The 25,074-nt window shown below is 40.6% G+C and overlaps 3 protein-coding genes across 4 annotated transcripts; 2 read left to right on the top strand and 1 right to left on the bottom strand.

Annotated features, from left to right (window-relative positions):
- Positions 1 to 1,808: 1,808 nt before the first annotated feature.
- On the bottom strand, positions 1,809 to 3,141 carry LOC146321299 (trypsin-3). Its single transcript, XM_084726449.1, has 5 exons — positions 3,006 to 3,141; positions 2,751 to 2,907; positions 2,361 to 2,614; positions 2,134 to 2,270; positions 1,809 to 2,034 (listed from the first exon to the last, which is right to left on the bottom strand). The coding sequence occupies exons 1-5, from the start codon at positions 3,043 to 3,045 to the stop codon at positions 1,885 to 1,887; spliced, it is 738 nt and encodes a 245-aa protein (XP_084582575.1). The 5' UTR covers positions 3,046 to 3,141; the 3' UTR covers positions 1,809 to 1,884.
- A 3,674-nt stretch (positions 3,142 to 6,815) lies between these two features.
- LOC146321298 (uncharacterized) lies at positions 6,816 to 12,005 on the top strand. The gene is made up of 4 exons (XM_084726393.1): positions 6,816 to 6,919; positions 7,191 to 7,942; positions 9,139 to 9,567; positions 10,265 to 12,005. Exons 2-4 carry the CDS (start codon positions 7,687 to 7,689, stop codon positions 11,143 to 11,145), a joined length of 1,566 nt encoding a protein of 521 aa, XP_084582519.1. The 5' UTR covers positions 6,816 to 6,919; positions 7,191 to 7,686; the 3' UTR covers positions 11,146 to 12,005.
- Positions 12,006 to 14,147: 2,142 nt separating this feature from the next.
- On the top strand, positions 14,148 to 24,936 carry LOC146321297 (uncharacterized). 2 transcript variants are annotated; one of them, XM_084726392.1, is made up of 3 exons: positions 14,148 to 14,601; positions 19,053 to 22,297; positions 22,460 to 24,936. In XM_084726392.1, the coding sequence occupies exons 1-3, from the start codon at positions 14,208 to 14,210 to the stop codon at positions 22,658 to 22,660; spliced, it is 3,840 nt and encodes a 1,279-aa protein (XP_084582518.1). In that variant the 5' UTR covers positions 14,148 to 14,207; the 3' UTR covers positions 22,661 to 24,936. The 2 variants fall into 2 exon arrangements, with proteins under 2 accessions (XP_084582518.1, XP_084582517.1); XM_084726391.1 differs by having other exon boundaries at positions 19,053 to 24,936.
- Positions 24,937 to 25,074: the final 138 nt, after the last annotated feature.

The raw sequence follows: 25,074 nt of genomic DNA, 5'->3' as shown, positions 1-25,074 counted from the left end.
CCTGCTCTGTTGTGTATGATTTTATGATATAGTTTGTCTTAAAACAATAAAGGACACTTTTGTATAGAATTGTGATCGTGTCTGTTAATTTCAGGTCAAAATAAGTGCTTACATGTAAAAAGATAAACACCCTTACTCTACATTTAAATCTAGATAAATCTCATGATATGTAGAGCTGCAATTATTGGTTGATTAACTGTCAATTAATAAATTAATTACCAACCATTTTGATAATAGACTAATTGATTTGAGTCACTTTTGCAAAAAAAAAAAAGATTCTCTGATTTCAGGTTCTAAAATATGAATATTTTCTGATATAGTTTAGTCCTCAATGACAGTAAACTGAAAACCCTTGTGTTGTGGACACAAGACAAATGAGGACATCGCTTTGGGAAACAGTGATTGACATTTTCTGGACCTAACGATTGATTGAGAAAATGACTGTCAGATAGATTCATAATGAAAATAGTTATTAGTTGTGACCCTAATGATATGCTGAAGTTTGTTTTAATATTGATTAATGCTAAGTAATTTGTGACTGATACTGATACTGAATCCTGCCAAATACACAGGCATTTTAAATACCTAAAGTCTAAAAAAAAAGTTGAGATGTATAAAACGTAAATAAAAACAGATTTCAATTTTATGAAATCCTTTTCAACCTATAATCAATTAAATACAGTACGAAGACAAGATACTTAATGTTCAAACTGATAAACAATTGTTTTGCTTTACACTCATTCTGAATTTGATGTCTGCAACAAAACTCGTGACGGGCCTGTTCACCACTGTGGCGCATCACCTTTTCTTTTCACACTCAGTAAGTGTTTGGGAACTGAGGACATTAATTGTTGACGTTTCGAAAGCAAAATTCCTTCCAATTACTGCTTGATTATTAACTTTAGTTGCTTAACAGCCTGGGGTCTCTGTTGTCATATTTTGTGCTTCATTATACACCTCACTTTTTCAGCAGGAGACAAATCTGGACTGCAGGCAGGCCAGTCTAGTACCCAAACTGTTTTACTATGAAGCCACGATCTTGTTACACGTGCAGCATGTGTCTTGACATCAATATGACACAATATCCATTATTTCCAAAACAATTTGAAATGTCAGCTCGTCAGGCACTTTTTTCCACTTTATGTCAGTCCATCTGAGATGAGCTTGGGCCCAGAAAGGTAAGCGGCATTTCTGGATGATGGTCATGTATGGAGTATTAAGTTAGTGATGAACTCTGTGTCCCAGAGATGGTTTTCCCAAGTGTGCCCATGTAGTAATATCTTTAATACAATCATGTTGATTTTTGATGCAGTGCCCCCTGAAGGGTCATTGGTCACAGGCGTTCAGTGTTGGTTTTCAGCCTAGCCCCTCATGTCAGAGATTTCTCTGGATTCCCTGAATCTTTTAATGATATTATGGATTGTGGATAGTGAAATCCCTAACTTCCTTGAAAATTTGTGTTGAGATACATTCTTAAACTACAGCTGGACTATTTGCCCATGCTGTTTTTCACTACATGGTAAACTTCTCCCCATGCATGCTTGTGAACAACTGAGTCTTCCAAGGATGCCCCTCTTGTACCCAGTCATGTTATTAGTTGCCCTTGTCCCAACTTTTTTGAACATCAACAAGTTTGAACATTAAATATCTTGTCTGTGTGTCTTTGTGCAAATTACTGTTTTTATTTACATTTTACAGTGTCCCATTTTTGGAATTGGGGGTTGTTAAAGAGAAGTTAGAGCATATGTGAATAGCCCAAAGTGATGAATTTGAGAACAGTATGTAGTGTTCAGCCGAGAAGTCAAATATATGAGGCGCCTTTGATTCTTTTTATTGAGGAAATATACAACTCTATGACCAACAACAGTTGACAGTGAAGTGACTTTAGTTGGAGGACATGGTGCTGCGGATCCAGGAGTTGTAGTTGCAGACCTTGGCGTAGACTCCAGGCTTGTTCCTCTGGGCGCAGCCGTAACCCCAGGACACCACACCCTGCAGCTGACCGTTGCACACCACGGGGCCACCAGAATCTCCCTGACAGGACACAGATAGAAAGGACAACATGTGAGCAGAGGCGTTCTGAAGTTTGTTGTGTCCACTTTAAGAAACAGTGATGATGACTGTAGCTGGTACCTGGCAGGAGTCCTTGCCTCCCTCGAGGAATCCAGCACAGAACATGTTGGAGGTGATCTGTCCAGGGTAGGAAGACCTGCAGCTGCTGTCGCTCAGGATGGGGGCATCCAGGCACCTCAGACGATCAGGGTAGTTGCCTGGAGAAGAAAAAGACAACACATGTAAGGATCCACATCTTGTCATGTACCAGAAATATGTTCCAGATGCGACTGCAGTCTATTACTGACTTCCAGAGGCGCTGGTGTTGCCCCATCCAGAGATCAGACAGCGGGTGCCAGAGCTGGCGCAGCTGGAGGGCAGGGACACGATGCGGACGTAGCTGTTCAGGGAGGCGGGCTTGCTCAGCTTGATCAGCATGATGTCATTGTCCAGGTTGCGACTGTTGTATCTGGGGTGACGGATGACCTTAGCAGAGTTGATGAACTGCTCTGTGCCCTCGTTGACGGCGATGTTGTGCTCACCAAGACGCACCTGGACGCGGCTGCAGAGAGAAACATGAGTAGTGGATTAATGACAAAGTCATTTGGACCAACAAAAGTGGTTATACTATGACTGTGGACAGCCTTATAGTGTATCAGTGCAGTCAGTTGAAGTTAAAAACAAATCTCTGCTCTTACGACTTGTAGCAGTGAGCAGCAGACACCACCCAGGTGCTGGAGATCAGGGAGCCTCCACAGAAGTGGTAGCCAGAGTTCAGAGAGACCTGGTAGGGCACAGAGTTCTTCCTGCACTCATAGCCTCCAACAATCTTGTCATCCTCAATGGGAGCGGCATCTGAGCAGCGCAGAGAAATGACAAGAATTTAATAACTTTCAGTCCCACCCTGTCTTAAAATGGAGAAAATGACATTAAAAAGGAAGATTCATACTCACATGCCACTGCGAACAGAGCCAGGACAATGAGAGCCTTCATGATGGTTCCTGTCTAAACCTCGGTGTAAACTCAGCTGCACTGCAGATCCTTTTAAACTCGCTCTGTCCCTCTGCTATCTGATTGGCCAAGGACACATATTTCAATTTTCACCTTTCTATTGCTGATCAACGTGTGAAAACACATCTGGAGGACGAGAGGCAACTTACTGATAACGTAGTTCCACTAACACTCACATGCACTGAGGTTATGTAAGCTGTGTATTTATTGATTTGTTTGAAATTATTATTTTAAAAGGGGTCATGTCCTTAAAATGCCTAATTATCTTTGAAACTGGGGGTCCAGGATCAATAGGGGTCCCCAGCAAAAGGAGGAATGCAATTTAACATTGTCACATGTTTTTTTTAACTTTGAAGATCAACAGAATCAATATTGTGAACAGTGGTACACTATATGGGGGCTGATCGAGCTGCAGCTCCACCTGAAAACAGGTAAATGTAAAAAATAAGGCTGACCCACAGCAGAGAGAGAAAGCGTGTGAATATGGACAGATGTGTCAGCTTCATAAAAAAAAAAACTTTTTCATGATCATGAATCATAACGTTACCGTACACTTCTGTGGTACGTGATTTTTATTCCAAGCCCGATTTGTTTACTTTTAAATACTTTTATTACTTTTATTTCATGCTGATTGATCACAACTGCAAGGGAGGAGAGACGAGCTACAGAGAGGAGGGAGAACAGCATGTGTGTGAAGAGCTGACCGATATACAAACTTTATTGATGATGAATCCTGATGTTACTGTACAGTTCTGTGGTTTGAACACTACAGATTCAAATATCTGTTGCTGCGAAGACTAAACTGACTGACGCTCGTCTCCTCCACAAAATGTTTGTCACTGCACTGAATTATTGTAAGTCATGATGAAGAGTCCAGATGCTGTCTCTCCTCTTCATCTCCTCGGTGTGTGTCAGTGTGTATTTGCTGTCTGCTGTGATCTAAAACGTCCTCACTAATGTCATCTTGTATATCTGTCTAGTGGTTTTAAAAAATATTTAACTAATTAAAATGATTAAAAAAGAGCTTGTAAATGTTATGAGTAACTCTGGACTACAACCTTTTCCTTGTCTGTCAACTTTAGATGAGACCCTAACAGGAAAATTGTGTTTTTTTATCCAGCCCTTCAACCCGAAACAGAAGGATCAGATTCCTCTTTCAGAACAACGTTGCCACTACTTTGATCCACTAGTGGTGAAGGTTTGTTTGTAATATCCCATGAGGAAAAAGTATGGACCTCATCGTCAGGATACTTGATTATAAATTAACCTAGAAATGTCTTTTACAAACATCTCCACTGATGCTATTCATCAAAACATTATTTACAAAAACAATAAGAAAAACATTATGAGTAATTGCTCTGTCTGTGGACTTAATAGTGAAACAACTTGTTTTGGAGCTAATTTGAAAAACTTTGTCCATTATATGCATTGTGACATTTCTGTTCATTTTTAATTACTGTACAAAGACATGCTGTTTAGTTTTTATGAAGTAGGTCGATCTGAACAAAAACATTATTATATTATAAATATTTTTTTAATCATTTTTGCAAAATTTCACATTCACACAATTAAATTTTATAACAGAAAATATTATTTAACATTTTTAGAAATGAATGCAACAATACCTAGAAACTCTTGAGAACTCTACAAACCCCAAAGTTTTAAAGACTCTTATATATATATTATTATATATATATACTCTCATATATATATATATATACACTGTTAAATTGTCTGCACTGCTGAGACTCTCTCTTTCTTCATTTCATCAAATCAACTGTCTGCCCTTATGACAGGTAGCAGTGAGCAGCAGAGAGCTGCTGTGCTGGAGATCAGTGAGCCTCCACAGAAGTGGTCACCGACAGTCAGAGAGACCTGGCAGGGCACAGCACTCTTTCTGCACGGCAGCACTAAATGTAATACAAACAGTGAGTTTATTTTAAGAGCTTAAACTCTCCCTCTCAAAATGATCTATATAGAAATAAAAGAAATTAGCACAAATAAAATAACTAACAGGCTGCAGCAAATAGAGCCAGGAGAATGGAGTACTTCATGGCTGTGTTCTGAATCCACTGAGTGTACACGCAGATTTATCTAGAGCTCAAGGGTTTTTCCACGTGCCATGTGCACAATGATTAAACATTATCCCACCTGGGAAACAGCAGCATGGTCAAAGAGAAAACACATGGATTTCCATGAATCATTCATTTTTAAGGTGACACATACAGATACAAATGCAGCTCTCAACCTGTGTAATAATGTGTAATATAATAATAACATAACTCAAATATGTAACACATACTGAAGAAAAATACAAAGACAAAGGTGGAGGGGAGCCAGAACACTCAAAAATCATTTGTCATGTTTCAGTTAACAGTATACAGTTACGGCTTATTTTGTAAATTGTACTCATTTATAGGCCTACACTTTAATAAAATAACTAAAGTAACTTTAGGTATGACTATTTTTATTATTGTTGTTATAAAATTATATAAATGTATTAGTCAATGAAAATGATGAATAAATGAAAATGATGAAAAAATGAAAATCTATTACATATTGCTTTTTAAATGTCAATAATTATTATAGTCACAAAATCAAATGATTTAGTTTCTTAATGTTGAGCAAATTTCTAATAATTACCCAAATTATTTATTGATAATGATTATGAGTAATGGCACAGATTATAGGGGACATAGAGAAAAAATACCATGGCTTTTTTTTTTTTTTCATAGTACTGAGTTTATACTTGATTATAAGATGAATATTGTGCGGTTTTGTTTAAAGTAAATCAAATATTAATACATTTTTAGAAACTTAATTCTCTATATGTTGAATTGCCTCTGTTCCTCTGTTGCCATTGTTCATATGTTGTGTTCATTGGTAATGTTAGTAATCTGTATATTTTATATTATTCTCTAACTTTATTGTAGTTTACATTGTTCTTCTTATACTGTTGCTGTTACTGTCATTGCAAACTGTGAAACTTCAAGTTTTCGAACCTGCCAAGAAAAATAATTAGCCCACAATTCCATCACATAGCAATTCAGAAAAGGTGACCAACAGCAGAAATGTCATTCTGTGTTAGCCAGCTATTAGCTCATAGACATCAATGTGCCAACGAATCTGTACGGAACAATTCTGACTACTCCATTATTACATATCTGGCTTTTATTACAACCATAAATCATATTAATGTCAAGCCCTGATTGTCATTCAAAAGCAAAATAAAACATAGGAGGAGAAAAATAAGAAAAGAAATACACCAATAAGCAGGGAGGATTCATAAATAATTCAGTAATTCCTTGTGTTTCAAATATTGCTTTGGTCTCTGTTACTTTTTTCAGCTTGACAAGAGAATTGTAATACAGTTTAGCGGGGTAACGCTTGGTTTTCGTTTTCTTTTGGTCCTTTTATGTGTATAGAATAAAAAAAAATGTGAACAATTGCATTAAAAGCTAGCATCTTTTTCACTGACTTACTTTCAAAATAAATAATTTACCACCATGAAGCATGACTATTTGATCTGTTATTTTTAAACAGAATAGAATAGATCTGCATGTCGATGATAAACCCTGTGAATTTACTGTATAGACATCGGTTCCTTTCCAGGAAATGTGAAGAAAAAACAAAACAAACAAACAAAAAAAAAAACAAAAAAAAAAACACAGGACTTCCAAAATAAACATGGATACATTTGCTCGATATTAACAAACTGATTGGTCTTGAACATATCCCCATCACAGTGACGTCATTAGTACGCGACAGTCTTCGGTTTGTGTATCGGCTGCTGTGCTAACAGCTGCACCAATTGTGTTTTGGTTTTGTTTTGCCTCCCATGTGCACTTCTCATGAGGTAAGACAGTTAGTTTTCTCTTCGTGTCTGCTCGGTTGCCTCTTCTGCTGCTTCACCTCATACCGTGCTAGCCGGTTAGCTCACTGCTACCTCCATTGCAAGATCAGCACCTAATGTATGCGGAATGCGCAACCATTGCGGATGTGGTGCAGAAAAAAATGCGCATCGATGCGACAGAATATAGAAGTCAACATGACTGCTAAAACCAACACAGCTGTTTCAGAATGCTACACGATTGTAAGCAGTGTTGTGTTGTGTTGTTGTATTTCAGCTCTGAAGGCGATTCTCTGCCTGGATGGTGCAGCTCTCTGTGTAACAGCTGGACGTGTATATGTGGCTCTCAGCCTGCTCCAGGTGTTTTTACACACTGTACAGATGTTTTCACTGACATATCATTGTAAATCAAAATGATAGAAGTGGATTTAAGTTGTTGCAGCTGCCCATGAAAGTCTCCTCATTCTCTAATGAGACAGTGTGATCGTATCTCTCACTAAGCTGCAGTAATGACTTGATTCATTTGAAGATTGGTGTTAATAACAGAATTTATTAAGAATACTTTAACTGTATTTTCTCTGAAATCACCTCATAGTGTTTGCGGGGCAGTTGTGCCTAAAGCAGCTTCATAATCATCTGATACAGTGCTCTGAAGAATTGTAATGTCTTTAGCAGTGGGTCCAGTGATACCCTGAACTAGTGTTAATGGGGCAGCAGCTGCCAGTGTCAGAATTGGCCGGCCAGTCAGTTCTGCTGTGAATCAGGTCTGACCCATGACTGAGTACTACGAGGAGGGGGGGCTGCTGTACGAGCAATCACCTCCCATGCACATCAAAGTGGAGTCTCCGGAGGGACCCTTTGGCGGGGGAGCCTCAGAAAACGGCTTCCCCAGGGAGGATGAGGACTCGGAGGGCAGCTGTGACCAGAACAGTGGACTACCTGGCGGACTCCCCTTCAACGTGGTAGTGGTGCATCCCAACATCATGGCACCTGGCATGTCCTCAGACGACCTCTTGTCCATTGAACAAAGTAAGCCTGAATGAAATGTGCATATTTTCTGGTTTATTCACTCCTCTATGACAGTAAAGCAAAACATTTGGGGACGTCACCTTGGGATTTTCAAAATAGATGTTCAAACATCAACATTTTATGGACCTTACCGATTCATCAATAAAATGGTCAACAGATGAGTCAATAGTGAAAATAATCTGAAGTTGCAGCCCTAGCTGTGACAGAATATAACTTTTTTTAATAAGATAAATATCTTTTTTGTTAACTAGAAGCAGCCACTATATCACTGTGTTCACAGTGACCAGACTCCAATGACATAAACAGTAATTTTATGTCACTGGTACACTGCTGTCACGGTCATTTTATTAAATCTTAAAACACCAAAAGTCATACAGTAACACAAACAAAGTAGCTGAGTGAGGCAGTGGTAGACCAGGGCCCCGTTTCCCAGAGCCTTCGTAGCGCTACGTGCGTCGTAAGTTGTATTTTAAGGCCTCGCTTAAGGTTACGGGCTGTTTCCCAGAGTTGGGACAACCTTAAGGGAGACTTTAAAATGCAACTTACGATGCATGTAGCGCTACGAAGGCTCTGGGAGACGGGGCCCAGAGAGGTAAAATGAGTCAATGTCAATGAAATCTGGTCACTTTGAACAGAGCGATATAGTGTCTGTTTCTGCTTAAACAGAAAAGATCTTACTCTTTAAAATCCATCTCGGTAACAATCCTGTACATAATGTTGTCAGACACTTGAAATAACAATCTGACCTGTCAGTGGCAAAAACAAGCACTTTTAGTGGACAGAGGTATTGCATTGCAGTTTTTCTTTTGCGGCTGCAGCTCTCTCCCCCAGTTGTCCCCATTAGTCACTTAAGCACAAACATGTAGGAAAATAGAGTTCAGGTTGAAAAATACTGAACAGTGTAAACGTGCACTTACAGAATTATTTAATAAAATGATTTTATCAGCAGTATATAAAAACACAGGCAAGTATGCACTTTGTTTTACTAAGACAACATTTTACTCCTGACTGATATAAAATAAATGCTCTATCATTTGTCAAAAGATGTTATAGTTGAACATGTTTTGGCTTAGCACACTGTGGAAATAAAACTGGCACTGTTGAAGCACATTCTCTTCCTCACACAGTATATTTAGCTTCACTTGATATTTTTCCTTTCCCTTTTGAGCTGTCCTCTCACCTCTCTGTCTCTACAGACAGAGCTATGTCAGCCGCGCTGGCTGCTGGTGGTGCAGGAAAAAGAAAGAGTCGTTTCAGCGGAGCCGAGCTGGAGGTGTTGGTGTCAGAAGTCACCCGGTGTGAGGGAGAGCTCTTCGGTCCTGCGGGGAGGCTCCGGCGGCGAGAGAGAGAGCGCATCTGGGCAGGAATCCTAGAGAGAGTCAACGCCGTGTCCAGGGTCCCACGCACCCTTCGAGAGGTGAAGAAGCGCTGGGACGACTTGAAGAGACGCAACGGAGGCAGGCTAGCAGACGCTCGCCACCGCAGCTGTTACCTGCCGACCAGCAGAGGAGCCTCCATTCTTGGCCGTCCTTCCCAGACGAGCCCCAGACTCCAACAGGCCAACAGGCAAAAGCAAAGCACCAGACCAAAGCCCAGTTTCCCGTGCTTCCCTGACTCCGATACGGGTAAAAATAAGTTGTAAGATAAGATTACTCAGCTGATTTTCTTTGTAGACTCTAGAGATGCAAAGTCTTAAAATCCAGACATCTGAATTTTAGGCCAACATGTAACACTTGGATGTTCAAAAGTTAGTACTGCAGTCCAAATAGCAGTCCTACAATCTAAGTTGACCAGCTGTTAATATCTGTTAGTTGTCTGTTGGTGTTAAGTTAAGTGTGTTATTCTGAAAACAAAAGTCTACTGCTCTGAAAACACACACTCTGGATGATGAGTCCAGTAACTGTCTGATTTAATGCCTGCCAGACTTCATTAACATATTCCTCAATTTAACCGTTCATCTACATCACAAACATCTACTCCTTCTAAAAGATTATTAATGATTTCTTACAACTCATAAAAACATGTTTACGCACTGAGCAAACAGTCAGTATTACTTTAAACTGAGTTACAGGGTGGAATAGAGATTTCAAAGGACACTGTGGCAGTACTGTTATTGTCAGAGAAGTGAGTATTTAAAGTTAGCATTTTTCCCTAATTTCTGATTACATATCATGATCACAGTTTGACTTATTACAGTAAATATATCACAGATCTCTGTTATATTGCATTTATTCTTGCCTTGAAAATGTCTTAAAAAGTCTTAAATTTAACTTGTTAAAACCTGCAGAAACCCTGAACTAATATATCTGTACATCTTTGCAGGTGTAGGAGTGGAAGCATCAGAGAGGGATGGTTTGGAGAAAGAAGAAGACAATCCTGAGCGAGAGAGAGACATGGGGGAACCTGAGTGTGAACCAGAGAACAGCATGGAGGACAAACTGGGGTTAGGACTGGGTCTGGGCATAGGACCACCCCCTCCATCAGAACGATGGCTACCTCCTTCCCCGCTCTACAGTGCTCCTTTCCTCAACGGCAGCCCTCAGCCAAGCAGTCCTCAGCCATCACTTGGAGCTCAGCAGGGTCCTCTGGAAGCTCCTCTGCGCAGCTCCTGGCTTGAAGATGAGCTCCGTGGGTTAGGGGAGGCTGCAATCCAGCTGGGGAATCGGGTAGAAAAGAGTCTGCGTGAGTTTGGCGAGGGTTTCAGACAGGACATGAGGACACTTGTCGCTTCACAAGAGACATTAGCAGTCAGTCTACAACAAAACAATGTCCTCCTACAAAGGCTGTTAGGAGTGCTTGAAGCCCAGCAACAGCCACAGCAACACCGTGTACAACAAGCACACCAATCACAAACATCTCAACAGCACTTACAGCCGCAGTCAGCTCAGCAGCAGCAACTACAACACATAGAACCACAGCAGCAACAACAGCGGATTGAAGCACCGCTGCAAACACAACTACAACAGCAGCAGCAGCCACATGTAGTCCAACAACAGTCACAACAGCACCAAACACAAATACAGCAGCAGCCACTGGTCACCCCGCATCCAAACAATCAGTCAGCTGTAGCGGTGGTACCTGCACCATCATCCCCTGACTTACACAACACTTTTCCCTCTGACCCACCCACAGACACAAATGAAAGTGTGCAGAAGCCACGGCGAGGAAGAGCTGTTGATCACAGGCGCAGAAGACGACGCTGAGGAGAAAAGAAATCAAAGTGCAAACTGTGCATATTTAATGAAGAAATTCTGCTTGTTTTCTATTGACTCTATCCCTGAAACTGAGTTATTTGGAGTTTTCCATCAAACTCCAAATCCATCTTGCACTTGAGCTTGTCTTCAGACAGGACTGAAGTGGATGAGAAAATTAGACACATGAGACAATTGGGTGGCCTTAACGTTTGATTGGTTCTTCAGATACATATATACGCACTTATGCTAAAAGACTTCCTGAAAAGCAGACAACTCCTCTCATGAGACTTTCAGTATCCATACAACAACATACTGTAGGTGCTGATGTTTAACATGCATGTCACTGTACATGCTTTACAAGTTCATGATACTCTTACTAGTTCAGTACTGTCTCAACTTTCCTGATACACTAACTACATTGTCAATAAAGTACTTGTAACCTGCAGTTGTTACCATATATTGTAGTTATACAGGCATAGTAATTACCTGCTAACGTATGCTTGTGCTTTTTTAACAGTTTCATGGTACATACTTTTCCAGCTATGGTTGGACAATAAAGTTAGACTTTGTTCTGTTCAGCGTGTTTTGAGACAGAAATGTTACATTTTAACAAACTGACATTTTACATCACAGTAGGTTTCAGACGAACTCATGTTTCTGGTGCAATTTAAAAGCATACATACGTACGTATGTAGGGGCTATTTATTATAATCTTGCATGCAGTATGATGGATGTGTTTGTAGATAGTTGCAAAGAAACAGCATATGGCCATCATCTACGTAGTTTTGCACAACGTATATTTTGTAGATAGCTGCTGTTCTGAAATGTAACTAAACTTTAATAAAAGTCAGACATGGACTGCAAATAAATCCGGTTGATCGCTTGTGGATTTTTCACATAGTATATTAGAGATGAAACAGTATGAAATTTTCACATGATTATCGTAGGCAAAATTATCACAATTAAGCGCTTTTGTACAATGTTCAAAAAGTACTGATACACACACCGAGTGAAAATCTCTCAACGACTTCAAATGGCAACGCTTTCTTTGCGATATCAGTGTTTTCACTGACGGAAAACAAACCCAAGTTGCTGCCGTGCCTACATCTGGGAGACTGTTGAGACTGCTAACTTTGGTCAATGGTGAGTTTTTAAATTAATAAAAATACAAAATGTTAAGGATTTTATTGTGTTTTATTGTGAAACTGGTGATTGTTTCATCCCTATAGTATATGTAAAGATTAATGTGATATTAATGGTTATTGAGCTGCAACCATAAGTTGATTAATCCGTTAGTCCACTGGTTCCCAATCTGGGGTCTGGGTCCTGCTAAGGGGGGCGCCAGAAGTCACAGGGGGTCCCCAAGACTGTCTGCTCTGTCCCAGCACTTTACAGCTTTGATTAATGACATATTTATATACAAAATTATTATTTCACCTCTTCATCACATTAAATAAGATGTTATTGTGCCACTATCAACCAAAATAATGTTGTTGTGATAGAATCCTACAGATGAGAGACAAATTAAAGGAAAACATGACAAAGTTTCATGTTTCAAAATGTGTCACCTGTCTTTATTTAGACTTGACTTCCTAATAGGGTTGTGAATTTTGTGCATTTTCCTCAATAGATAGTTGAGTTTTTTTCTCTTTTTTTCTTATTTCAAGTTTAATCTTAACTTTCCTTATCCAATGAGTGGCTCCATCAGATAAAACTATGTCAAATGAAGCACAATTAATGCCATTTTTAGACTATCGATTAATTATTAATTAATCCACGTCTAATCAGTTAAATCCTTATTTGACTATTAATCGATTAATGATTAATCATTAACTGTGATTACAATTTCAAGCAGTTTTAAGCACTTTTCAAACCCTGACACCATGAAAATTACAAATGCTGCAATTTATACAAAAGTCTGAATATAAAACTATTTTTTTTAAAAAAGATACATTTCTTTGTCCTAAATTAAAGATAGCAGGTTACTTTGTAGGATATAACTTTGTGATAATGAATTATTATTGATCATTTGGTAAGGATGAGCGTGTAGAAGCTGACTCTGCTAAACTGTTAAAATAAAAATGTTAAATTTATACTAGAACAGAGACATTTATCAAAGGTAAAGGTTCTAAGAATGTAAACAATTTAATTGATGTTTATTTTGGACAGTAAAACTTGCTCACAGGAAAAAAGGTTGGGAACCATGGGATTAGTTGATTGAAAGAAAATCAGTTGCCAAATATTTTGATAATTGATTAATTGTTTCACGCACTTTTTAAGCTAAAATGTAAGATATTCGCTGGTTTCAGCGTCATGTTACTGCTTTTCTGTGCCATATCTATTTATTTACTAAATGATTAATCAATTACGTGTGAAAATAACAGGTAATTACTGGATGTCTATGGGATCATAATTATTCATGATTATAGATATTCAACAACTGAGGCAAGACAGCCTAATATTACTGTTTTACATAACGTCAACCACATTAAATACTTATAAAGGTCTGTCCAACAGCATTTATTGGTATGTGACTCTGGAGAGGTGGGGAAACAGTAAAATTCCCCAATACTGTATCTGTGAGCTATCTCTATAACCAAATCAAACACATTTAGGCTATTCTATGTGATCTCCTTTTGATTACTAACACATTTTTAAAAATTGCCATTCACTGACTGCCCATTGAAACTGTTTGAAGCCCTCCTGGGGAGGCCCACCTCCCACTTTGAAAACCTCTCGGATATTGTACTTGACTATATTGCGATTTCGATATTTCGATTAATTGTGCAGCCCAAGTTGCAGCCCTCATTATTGTGTTGAAAAGTTTATTTCTGTTTAATTAAAGTTGTGAAGAGACTGTTTGGTGTGTAGAATAACAACATCACAGCAGTCATAGAAAAGGGATTTTTTAATTTAAGACTGCGAATAATATTTTCTGAAATGATGAACTGCAGCTAGTTTTTAGCAATAAGAGTTTTATTTTGAAAGTTTCGACCGGAAATCTTATTCCTTGTTCAGGCAGGCTAGCATGATCCTTGTGTGTTCTGGACAAGGGGGTGCATGGGGGAAACATGGCCGCCGTAGACCCATCGGAGTCTCCGAAACGACAGAAATCCCCTGCGGAGGAGGTGGAAACATCTGGGGAGAAGACGGAGGCGGAGGAGTCAGGATGCAGCTTAAATCAGAAAGATGAAACAACACCCAATAAAACCACGGAGAGCCCCGGCGATGAGCAGCACACACCAAGTGCTGGCAACGACGGTGGTGGTACTGCCAGCCATTCCGAGGTTAGTGTCGAGTCCGGTGCTGGAACCGACAAAACGCCATGCAATTCACTGGACGACCTAACAACGGCTGAAAAAATGACCGAGACTCCGGGCGGCGACCAGCGGGCTTTCGACTGGTCTGAGCCCGAAGACGACGACGAAGAGGCGAAAAAACACAAGCGGGAAAATGATAAGAGTGGTATGCTAACGTGTTTAATGTATTTTACAGTTAGCTTTAGCCTCCGGGCTAACCTGGGCTGTAGCTCTCACTACCGGTTCAGTACACACTGTCAACTCTGCTAAAGCTAATTACCATAACAAAATCAAGCTAGCATCCTGCACTGTAGACTGTGGTCTGGACCTAAGATCATATCTGTGTTGGTTTGTTGGATGAACAGCTGATGGGTTGTTTGTTTATTTCTAGTTTATTGTTTACTATTTATTTCTGTTTTGCCAAGCCAGTGGTTCCAAAACTGGGGTCCAGGGACCCTCAGTTGTTTAAGGGGCTTCTACTGGGTCCTCAGCAAAAAGGCAAATAACTTATTTTCAGTGGCACAGTAGTAGCACAATTCGGGATGCTCCTGGTGACTAATTTCTCTGTCGATTGACTGGGAATTTCATTTTAGATTAGTCAACTAGTTGAAAAGCAAGAAAACAGTCACGTACATTTTTCATTTTGTGTGGCATGTTGTGGTGTTTCGGGCTGCAACAAACAATTATTGATTAATCTGTTGGTTAGAGTTGTATGATATGTTAAAATTAGAGATGCACTGATTCCAATTTTCTTGGCCGATTCCGATTTCCATTTTTTTTAAGGGTCTGACCTGCTGATTCCGATTTTGTCCAGTTTCGATTCTCAGTCTCTCTAAGAATTATAGTTTACAGCATTCACAAACATTTTTGCAACTTTCTTGTAAAAACTAAATTGAATGTTCATTAAAAAAAACACTGACTATAAAATAACTTTAATACTTTCTCCAAAAGTGCTCCAGATCACAGCCAGGCCTTATTACATTATTATATTAATATTATGTACTAGAAGGAACGCAATCTCGCAAGGTATCACAGGAAGCGATTTCATATGATCTCATGTGGAATCAGATGTAAACAAACCTGAAACTGACGCAGTTCAACAGTTTCCTGTAGTAAAAATTTGCAGTGGGAAAGAGAGATGCAGAAATTAAACAAGTCTGGGTGTGAAAATGTTTGCGGGGATGCATCATCACAGGTTGTTCAGCCAGAACAGGAGGTGAGATTTTAACTGTCAGTCTATGAACAGCAGTCTGCTGGTGGCTAACATTAGCATGAAGAGCTAGAAAGTTTACAGCTGTTTGGCGACACTGTCAGCTGCTCTGTCCCATTGTAGACAGTCTGTCTTCTCTTTATCTTGTTCTTGGAATCTATTGCTAGCACCGACTTTATGCGAGCATGTGTCTGAGTGTGTGCTGCTGACATTATGGTCATTCTCTGCTGTGTGCATGACATGACCACCGTGCAGAGCATTTGTGTGAATATGAGCGGCACAGAATGAGATATGTGGCGCTGACTGGCCGGTCACGAGTCAGGGCCTGTCACACAGAAAACCGTCCAGTTCCCATCTCTGGCCAGTCAATTGGTGCATCCCTAGTTACAATTTTCCAAACGACCATCGTCAGACCATCAATTGACGATTGACAGTATTCTACAAATCATGGCAGCAACTCACGAAATGCATTTTCTTTCAGACTGAACAGGATCACAGCATCTTCATGTAAACAATGTCATATATGACATCATAACATTAGTGTCACACATGGCTAAAGTTAGCAGTGATAGCATCTGCAGCCTGTTCTCCTTGCTCGTTAACGTCCACATACAGTACCTGTGCTGAATGTTTTTACACATTGCTCCAAAGAAGTGGTTATATGCCACTTTATTCTGACATGGCCTGCAAACCTTTTTTGAATTTCCAGATCAAAATCCTGCTAAACTGTGATGGTATTAGGTTTTTTTTTTTTTGTTTTTGTTTTTTTTTTGAAGTTATGTTTTTGGACTTTTCTTGCCGTTATTAGATAGGATAGCTGAAGAGTAGATGGGGGGGGGGGTGAAGAGAGAGGGGACTAGCTAGTGGCTGGTTGCTACATAAGATCTTGAATAGTTAATTGGTGTTGCACACAAATAAAATATCAATAATTAGTAGGGATTTGTGCAATTAGTCAACTATACGATTAAACTTGGCTACCCTCACTAGTCGGCATGAGAAACAGTAGTTTGTTAAACTATTTATCAATATTTTATTCACGTACAGTGCCAGTTAAGTGTTGTCTCTAAGATGTTATGCATCCACCCACCACTAGTCGGGGCTGCGTCCCCATCAGACAGCAGCCCCACTCCCCCAGCGCAAATGCTGCGATGGCCCACCTAACCCCAGATGTTGTTATCAGCAAAGTCAGACAGATACAGCTCGTAAAAACAGTGCAATTTGTCAGTGTTTTAATGTAGAAAATGAAAATAAGGTTGAATGTAGGCTGTGCCAGAAAAAACTGGCATACACCCACTCGACTGGAGCAACATGTGACCATGTTCAGCACAGACACAGACATTAACCTGCAGCAGTGTCGCTAGCATCGTTAACGTTAACCACACTTTGTGGCAGGCTGACAGCTAACGTCAGCTCTGGTTAAACAATGTTGTTTACCCCCAGAGATTTTGATCCTTTTCATACTGAAAAGGTAAAGCATTTAGTTAGTTGTTGTCATGTTTTGTAGGTTAATGTGCAATGTTTGTATTGCATGATGCATGATTTGGTCATTGTAGAATGTGATTAACAGCTCCAAGTGGCTCTTAATACACACAGTAGTTTTTTTGGATAGTGTTTAACATGATCAGTTAATAAAACTAAATTTCAACTCAAGTGTTTTCTGGCTAGTATAAAGTAAAAGTTGCATTCAGTTAACGGCAAAATTTGTCACCAGGAACATCCCAAATAATTAATTTAATTGACTAGTATTTCTGGCGCTGACTAGTGAGGGCTGATTAATGACATACAGGGTGTCCACAAAGTCTCTTTACAATTCAAAAAAAATATTACAAAAGCAGTTGATGAGATATGTTAATCAGATTTGTTCTATGTACTCAGTGGTTATCAAAGTTTTTAATCACATTGCATTTTTGTATTTCAGGTACCCTGTTGATGAAATAGGTTCTGTTAAATAAACCCCTAAAAATGGCTACTCCTCAAGAAAAGGCACAATGTGTATCATGGTATATTGAAACAAAATTGGATACGAAATTACAGGATTAAGTATGGACAACTGTGTGGCAGCAGTACGGATGGACATTGTAGGAGAACGATCAAAGGCTTGTCTTACATGATCGATGTTTTCCTCAGATGTTCTTGGTCGTCCACTCCTCCCTTTATCCAACACTGTCCCTGTCTCCATAAATTTCTTGTGGCATGCACGAATTGATGGACATGACGGTGGATGTCTTCCATACTTAATCCTGTGGTTTCGCTGAATCTGCGTATCCGATTTTGTTTCAATAACATCAACAGGGTACCTGAAATACACAAATGCAATGTGATTAAAAACTTTGATAACCACTGAGTACACAGAACAAATCTGATTAATATATCTCATCAATTGCCTTTGTAATAATTTTTTTTTAAATTGTAAAGAGACATTGTGGACACCCTGTATAATTAATTAATTAATAATGTTTATTTGACTAATCACACACATCCCTAAAAGTAATGACAGAATGTATGACTTTTGCAGTACTGCCTTGGGCTAGGTACCAAACTTCATTGGTTTGTACTATAAAATAATTTTAATTTTGTCAAAATGGTTTTTATAAAATTGGTATTGAAAAAAGTGTCATGAACCGGTATCAAAGTCAAGGTGTCATTCAATTTTGAACGATAATCAGCCCCCTGAAAGTCAAAGATTCAAGTCATTAGTTGGAGACCTGTCAGTGTGCTTCTCATTAACAGGATAAAGCAGATAAATGCTTACAAAAATCCGCTGAGATAACATTTCAATGAGAAATTATAAGTAAGGGAGTTTGTATAGTTTTATATTAGCTGGCACACTGGAAAATGCTTGTGACAACATGCACTGGTTGTTAACTGATGAGAGAAGGTGAAATGAGTAATGGTAAACAAGTTTCTTCTCTTGTTTTTGTCACTTGTGTCATTGTGCACAGAGCATTGCAGCAGGGTGGCAGGCTGTAAACTTCAGAAACCAAGTCTCTAAATCACAACAAACAACAAAACTAACTGTGATGGGAGCAGACAAGAGTGATAGAAACAAATAGCAGGTGATGTGCTGCAATGGTTGACACGCTGTCAGCAGTCTGGCAGGAGAGACACTCTGCTGGTGTGCTGGGATTTTATACCATAACTATAAGTAGGAGAACGTACACTTCTACTTTCTCCAACTGTGTGAAAATGTGGTGTTTTCACATTACAATAACAAAGAAGGGAAGAGGGAGGCTGACTGGTAAAAGGAAGTTAAGGACAATGCTAATAACACCATATACTGTTTATCCTTGGGGAAATGTTAGGAAGATATGAAGGTATAAAAAATAGGTACAGTTTAGGGGTTCTTGACGTGAAATTTTGCAAATCACTTTGCTAAGTTACTATTATGATGTGCTCTTCTCTTTCAGACCTCAATGATGTTACAGAGACTGCCGAAGAGGTGCAGCAGGATTCACATGTTGATGATACGATTACAGCTGATACAGAGGAGATTAATGAGGAGAAAAAGTCGCCTTCTGATGAGGAGAAAAACTCAAATTCTGATGAGAAGAAAAACTTAAATTCTGATAAAAAGAGTGGAGAGAAGGAGCCAGTGCAAGAAGTCGACGGAATAGAGGATGTGGTTGAAGATGATGAAGAGGCAGAGCTGGGGCAGGAAGCTGATACCACAGCCAAGCCAAAAAAGTGCCGTTTGGAGTGCAAGGAGTGTGGGAAGAGGTTTAACCGCCGCGAGACATTCAACCTTCACCGCCACTTTCATGCACATGAAGATGAGCTCACGCCCCTCACCTGTAAAGAATGCGGCCTTACCTTTCAGCACCGCAGCAGCCTCATTAAACACAGGAATGAACATAAGGAGAAGGAGGAGCAACTAGTCACTCCAAAGCGGGAGATGCACACAAGTGAGGAGGGCAGATTTGAATGTGCAGAATGTGGGAGGATCTTCTATACAGTGGATAAGCTTAGGGACCACAACTGCTGCAATACAGTAGAAAAGCCTTACCACTGCCCCCTGTGCCGTCAAGAGTTCCAGTTTAAGGTGTCCGTCACCAGGCATATGACAACCCACTCCCTTGAGGGCATCTATACATGCCAAGAGTGCAGTCAGTCCTTCCCAAATGCCACGGCCCTGCGCTACCACCAGCGATGTCACACCGCCCTGAAACCCTATGAATGCCCAGAGTGTGGCATGGTTTTTAAACACTACTCCGTCATGGAAGACCACCGTCGCAAGCACACAGACAACAACCGCTCTCACCTGTGCAACATCTGCGGTAAAACCTTCAAATATAGCAGCCTCCTCCATCAGCATCAATATCTGCACACAGGCCAGAAGCCCTTCCGCTGCCCTGAGTGTGGTAAGAAATTTGCCTTTGCTCAGAACATGAAGGCACACTGCCGCCAACATAGACTGCGTGAAACCAACTCCTCCGCTGAGTCGCCCAGCAAGCAGGCCCCTGTGTCCGTACAGGAGGCAGTCAAGGGGCCAGGAAAAGAGAATGCACACCAGAGTGAGGACCCAAAACGCACATTCAACTGCCCCCTCTGTCCCCAGACCTTCTGGCAACCAGCTAACCTGAGAGCCCACATGCTTATCCATGAGGCTGAGTATGAGAAGCTGGAGAGAACCCCCAGAACCCCCGGTGAGATTAATAAGTACTGGGACAAAGGACACACCTGTCCCCACTGCCCATGTGTTTATCGTGATGAATCCAGTTTAAATCGACATATGTTAAGTGACCACAAGTCTGTAGCACAATATTTAGAAAAGGTGGCAGCAGCACCACCTAAGAAACAATTTATTCCGCTAAGCAGTGACAATGTGCAGGGGAAGTGGAGAAATGATGGCTTAAGTATTAAATCATACAAATGCTCAGAGTGTGGAAAAACCTTCCGCCACCGCTCAGTGTTAGAGCTGCATATGCGCATACATTCCAAGGACAAGCCTTACCAGTGCAAAGTGTGCGGCAAGGGCTTTAGATTCAGTAGCTATTTACAACAACATCTCATCATCCATACAGGCAAGAAGCCATACAAATGTCCTGACTGTGGGAAGGACTTTGCCTTCCTGCAGAACATGAAAACACATCAAAAGCTGCATCAGGAAAAACCCTTCCGCTGCACCAGCTGCCGTAAAGGCTACAGTGATGAGACCCAATTGCAGCACCATATGCTATCACACAATGGTGACAAACCTCACAAGTGTGACCTGTGTGACAAGAGTTTTGGACTAGCCTATCTGCTCCGTGATCACATGAACACGCACACAGGAGAGAGACCTCATCGTTGTGACGAGTGTCACAAAACCTTTTCCTGGTTCAGCAGCCTACTGGTACACCAGAAGATCCATGCTCGCAAGCGTCAGGGTTACAGCCAGTATAGTTCTTTCCCAATTGGTGCTAGGATGAGAGGCAGGGGGAGTCGCGGGAGGAGAGGGGGGAGGCCCATGTGGGGCTGGTCTAGACCGCTAGGAGGCTCAGGGATGGTTAGCTCTCAGCCGTCTCCATATCCAGTTTCTGCAATGAGAGATGCTGAGTTACACAGAAGAGCAGTACATTCACAGTCTTCCCTGCTCTCATCTCACATGGATTTACAAGGCAGACAGCAGAAGGAGTCATGGATGTCTGAGCTGCACCCTCAGCCAGTGCAGTGGAAGGTGGATGGTGGAGAGGTCATGCCTGTCCCATCGTCTCAGCCACAGCAGTTCGAGAGCTCAGTGCAGGCTGGCCTGCAGCAACACCATCTGAGAAGTCCAGGCTGGGCAGATAACTCTCAGATAACTCAGTCAGGCTCCACATCTGCTCAAAATTCAGAGTCATCGCTTATGAAAGAGAATCCTTCTATTGTCAGTTCCCTCCTGGCAACTGTGCCAAAAAACTCCAGCCCTTCAGCAGTGAGTGAGATGGAGCAGCTCAGGCAGCCCAAGCCTGTTACTTGGAGTAGCACACCCACATCCACAGTGCTTGCTTCCACAAGCTCTTTGCAGCATGATTTTTCTGTTCCGTCCTACATAGATGGAGCTGCTCTGTGGAGTGTCAGACCTGCTCTCCCATCAAATTCACGGGGCTCTCCAAATAAGCCCGGTCAAGAGCTTCAGCTGCCACGATGGCCAGGTGCCCCAGTGTCATCACAAAAGGAGCCATCACCTCCTAAAAAAGAGGACACTAGAATCTGGGACATGAGTAATCCTCAAGCTATACCGTCGACTGTTAGCCAGCCAGAGAAGCCATGGAACAGCTGTGAGCTTCAAAAGCAGTGGCCTCCAGGCTTAGCAGGTGCATCCACCTCAGCTCAAATAGACCAAAGCAGTGCTATGCCAATTTCAACTCCTGTTTCTCATGGGGTAGGTAGCACCTTGTGGGACATTCAAACAACGCCAGGGATTCCAAAGACTATAAATTCCCCTGAGAAGTTAGTAAATAATCAAGATTTTCAGCTGCAGCAAAAGCAGGTGTCAGCTGGCTGGTCCAATGTACAGAGTCAGGCAGCAACACAGAAGGTTCCCATCTCCATTCAATATGAGCCGCATCGTTTTGGCCAGGGGATGGGAACGCCAGTATGGGGCTTCCAAAATAATCCTGTGGGTCCTCAAACGCTGCTCACTGGGCAACTCAAACCAGGGAATGGACAGGAGCTGCAGCAGCAACCAATGGTAACAGGCACTCAAATAATCATAAATCAGCCTTCTCCTTTTTTCTCACCTCCACTTGCTCCGCTCCCTCCTCTTGCTTTGCCAGGTCCTCATCCTCTTCACTCTGTCGCAGTTGGTGCACCTTTAAGACCTCCACACCCAAATATTTTTTTCACACCACAGGCAGTCATGAGCGAGAGGCCACACATGCCACAGACCCTGCCCCTACCTCAGCTTGCCCCTCGGACAGAACCTCACAAACTTGGACCTCGTTTGCCTTTTGCTCCAGAACGACTCCTCCAGTGCATGATATGCGGGTGCTCTCTTCCTCGGGAGCTGGATCTACAAATGCATTACTTGCAACATGCACAAGGGGAGATTTGACATTTCTACACTAGCAACAAAACTTAGTTATGTTTTTTATATTTTATTCTTTCAGTGGAACCTCCTTTATTTGACCCTCAGGTGTGCAGTTTGACCAGTTGAGTTGATGGGCATTAAAAACAAAAAGAAAAAAGTGAAACTTGACTTAGTCTGCACTTTTGATTTAAAGTCTGTCACCTCCAAATGAGACTGCGAGTGTTGTTTGTAAGAGAGGGTGTGTATATGTGCCATTAAATTACTTTCACCATCTTTTTAAATGCATTCAAGTTATCCAAATACTTAACTTGCTTAAACAACTCCTGAGGGGTGCAGATTAATGAGGTTCAATGGCCTACATTTCATTTATTGCCAATGACCTTTAGATTTAGATAATATTAGTACTTTTATAGTTCTGTTCATATGTCCTGAACCATTTGAACTGTGTTTCTTCATGTACAGTATACTGTGTGCCTTTTATGAGTACAGTCTGCATGTCTGCTGTCTTGGTATTTTAGGCCTAGTTTGTGCTTAAGGTAGACTCAACAATGTGACCTCACTCCCAAAACACAGAACAACTCTCTTTCTAAGATACTGTAAAGAAATGTAAGACTTTGCTTTTGAGGAGAGGAGGGGCGGGTTGTTGGGCTCACCGATTTCATGTGTCAGAACATACAATGGAAAGCTGACCACAAACAGTATAACTCTGTTAGGAAGTGTTTGTATTAACCACTGGCTGGGTCCAAATAAGTTCTCATAAGTTAAGTTCAAAACATGATAGTTTGGTCAAAGCAAAAGTATCTTTAAACAAAATGTGACAGTTAAGTTGGGCATACACTGTGTGATCCTAGAAATATTGTTAAGTTCCAACTCATACTGTAACCCTAACCCTAACCCTCGTCTGCAATATAAAGCCAAAGCTCACAATTTATGTGCTCACACTGTATGGTCCAGTTGCCAAGCCATGACCTGAGTGCTCACACTGTATGGGTAAAATAGAAAATAAAATGGCTCCTGCAGACCATTCTGCCTATTGACGATTGTCAATAAAGATGTGTTTGAGAGGTCTGAGGCAGGTAGAAGCTTGTTTCATAGCAGTAATGCTAAGGCTGATTTATAGTTGTACCATGGCAGAGCCTGCAGGTGGCAGGGAAGATGTGGACAGTATGGCTTTGTCCAGTTTGCAGAGAGAATTGGATCCAAGCTTGCCACACTGTCCAAATTTTTCATCCACATGACTTGTCATGTCGCCATGGCAATTGCATATGCTCTGTTTGCAGACACGATGGGAATAAAAAGACAATTCTTCAACTGTGCGAGAGCCTGAGGTTCCCAACATGGAATTTCTGACATGGTAGAAATTGTCCAACAGTCATTTTGGATTAGTTGATTGGTCCTCTCTTCCCCCTGTGCACGGCACTGCAAACGAAGCCCAATGAAGCTGAAATTCAGTCTGATTGTAAAATAAGTCGTGTGACTTAAAAATGGGGTCAGAAACAGGCTCAAATCGTACTGTGTATGCCCAGTTTTCCATGTAAAGGTCATTTCACAGTAAGAGTTTTCTGTAAATTTAACTCTTGAGTGATTATTGGCAACAGGGAGAAAGTAGTGTCATTACACAATTGTTAATGACACTGTTGTCAAATAGTGCATTTTGTAATAAATTAAGCTGAGATTTATGTGATGTTTTGTCATTAATAGTTCTTACAATGGCAAGACAAACATGAAACTGACCAGATAAAATGGACGTTTTGTTCCAGTTAGCCTCAGTTGAATTCAACAAATTCCACAGTGTTACAACTGATAATTTTAAACTGATGATATGTGGAAGTACTTAGCACCTTCTGTAAACTGATGAGTGCCATGTAATGTGTGTCTTGGCACAAAAATGACTATTTCAGATTGGAATGTACCCATTATTTATAAAATTAAGTCCACTTGAGTATAATTCAATGTATTTTTTTGTGAATACAGAATGATTTCATTCCATAACTGTAGATTTAGCTGAATTCAGAATCCCATCTCCTCTGTTAGCATTATGGGCATTTGAGTAGCTTTGGTGGCCCCTATTACTGTAAGTGACTGAAAATCTTCATTACTACTGTAAAATAAACACATGGTTCCATTTGTAAAAAAAACAACAACAAAAAAAAGTCCCTGTGCGTCTTAACATTCAGCGTCTTAAGATTCAAAAACACATGTGCCCTTCTACCTCTATCCACTGTTTTAGCATGGAAAGAAATAGAAATTTCCCATGATGTCTACATATTGGATTAAATAAAACTTGCCTTTGATTATAATGATGTGTTGCACTGTACTTGTTAGTTAAACTTAGTTGTTTTTTTGTTTTTTTTGTTTTTTTTTTCTTTGAAAAGTTCAAAGTACAGAAAACAAATATACATCAAGGTTGATTAAGGCAAATTGCAATTAAAAATTCA

The sequence above is a fragment of the Lutjanus erythropterus genome, chromosome 9, assembly GCF_056507025.1.
Source record: "Lutjanus erythropterus isolate fLutEry1 chromosome 9, fLutEry1.hap2, whole genome shotgun sequence".
In the NCBI taxonomy this organism is placed as follows: Eukaryota; Metazoa; Chordata; class Actinopteri; order Lutjaniformes; family Lutjanidae; genus Lutjanus; species Lutjanus erythropterus.
Note: the sequence above shows the minus strand (reverse complement) of the source record. Positions and strands in the feature narration are given on the sequence as shown.

Bases quoted from the DNA above. Each gene is read 5' to 3' on its own strand.
- LOC146321298 (XM_084726393.1), top strand. From the start codon at position 7,687: ATGACTGAGTACTACGAGGAGGGGGGGCTGCTGTACGAGCAATCACCT. The intron at 7,943-9,138 runs GTAAGCCTGAAT...CTGTCTCTACAG, and splicing joins CCTCTTGTCCATTGAACAAA to ACAGAGCTATGTCAGCCGCG. The intron at 9,568-10,264 runs GTAAAAATAAGT...ACATCTTTGCAG, and splicing joins CTTCCCTGACTCCGATACGG to GTGTAGGAGTGGAAGCATCA.
- LOC146321297 (XM_084726391.1), top strand. From the start codon at position 14,208: ATGGCCGCCGTAGACCCATCGGAGTCTCCGAAACGACAGAAATCCCCT. The intron at 14,602-19,052 runs GTATGCTAACGT...CTTCTCTTTCAG, and splicing joins GCGGGAAAATGATAAGAGTG to ACCTCAATGATGTTACAGAG.
- LOC146321299 (XM_084726449.1), bottom strand. From the start codon at position 3,045: ATGAAGGCTCTCATTGTCCTGGCTCTGTTCGCAGTGGCAT. The intron at 2,908-3,005 runs GTGAGTATGAAT...TGCGCTGCTCAG, and splicing joins GGCTCTGTTCGCAGTGGCAT to ATGCCGCTCCCATTGAGGAT. The intron at 2,615-2,750 runs GTAAGAGCAGAG...TTCTCTCTGCAG, and splicing joins GCTGCTCACTGCTACAAGTC to CCGCGTCCAGGTGCGTCTTG.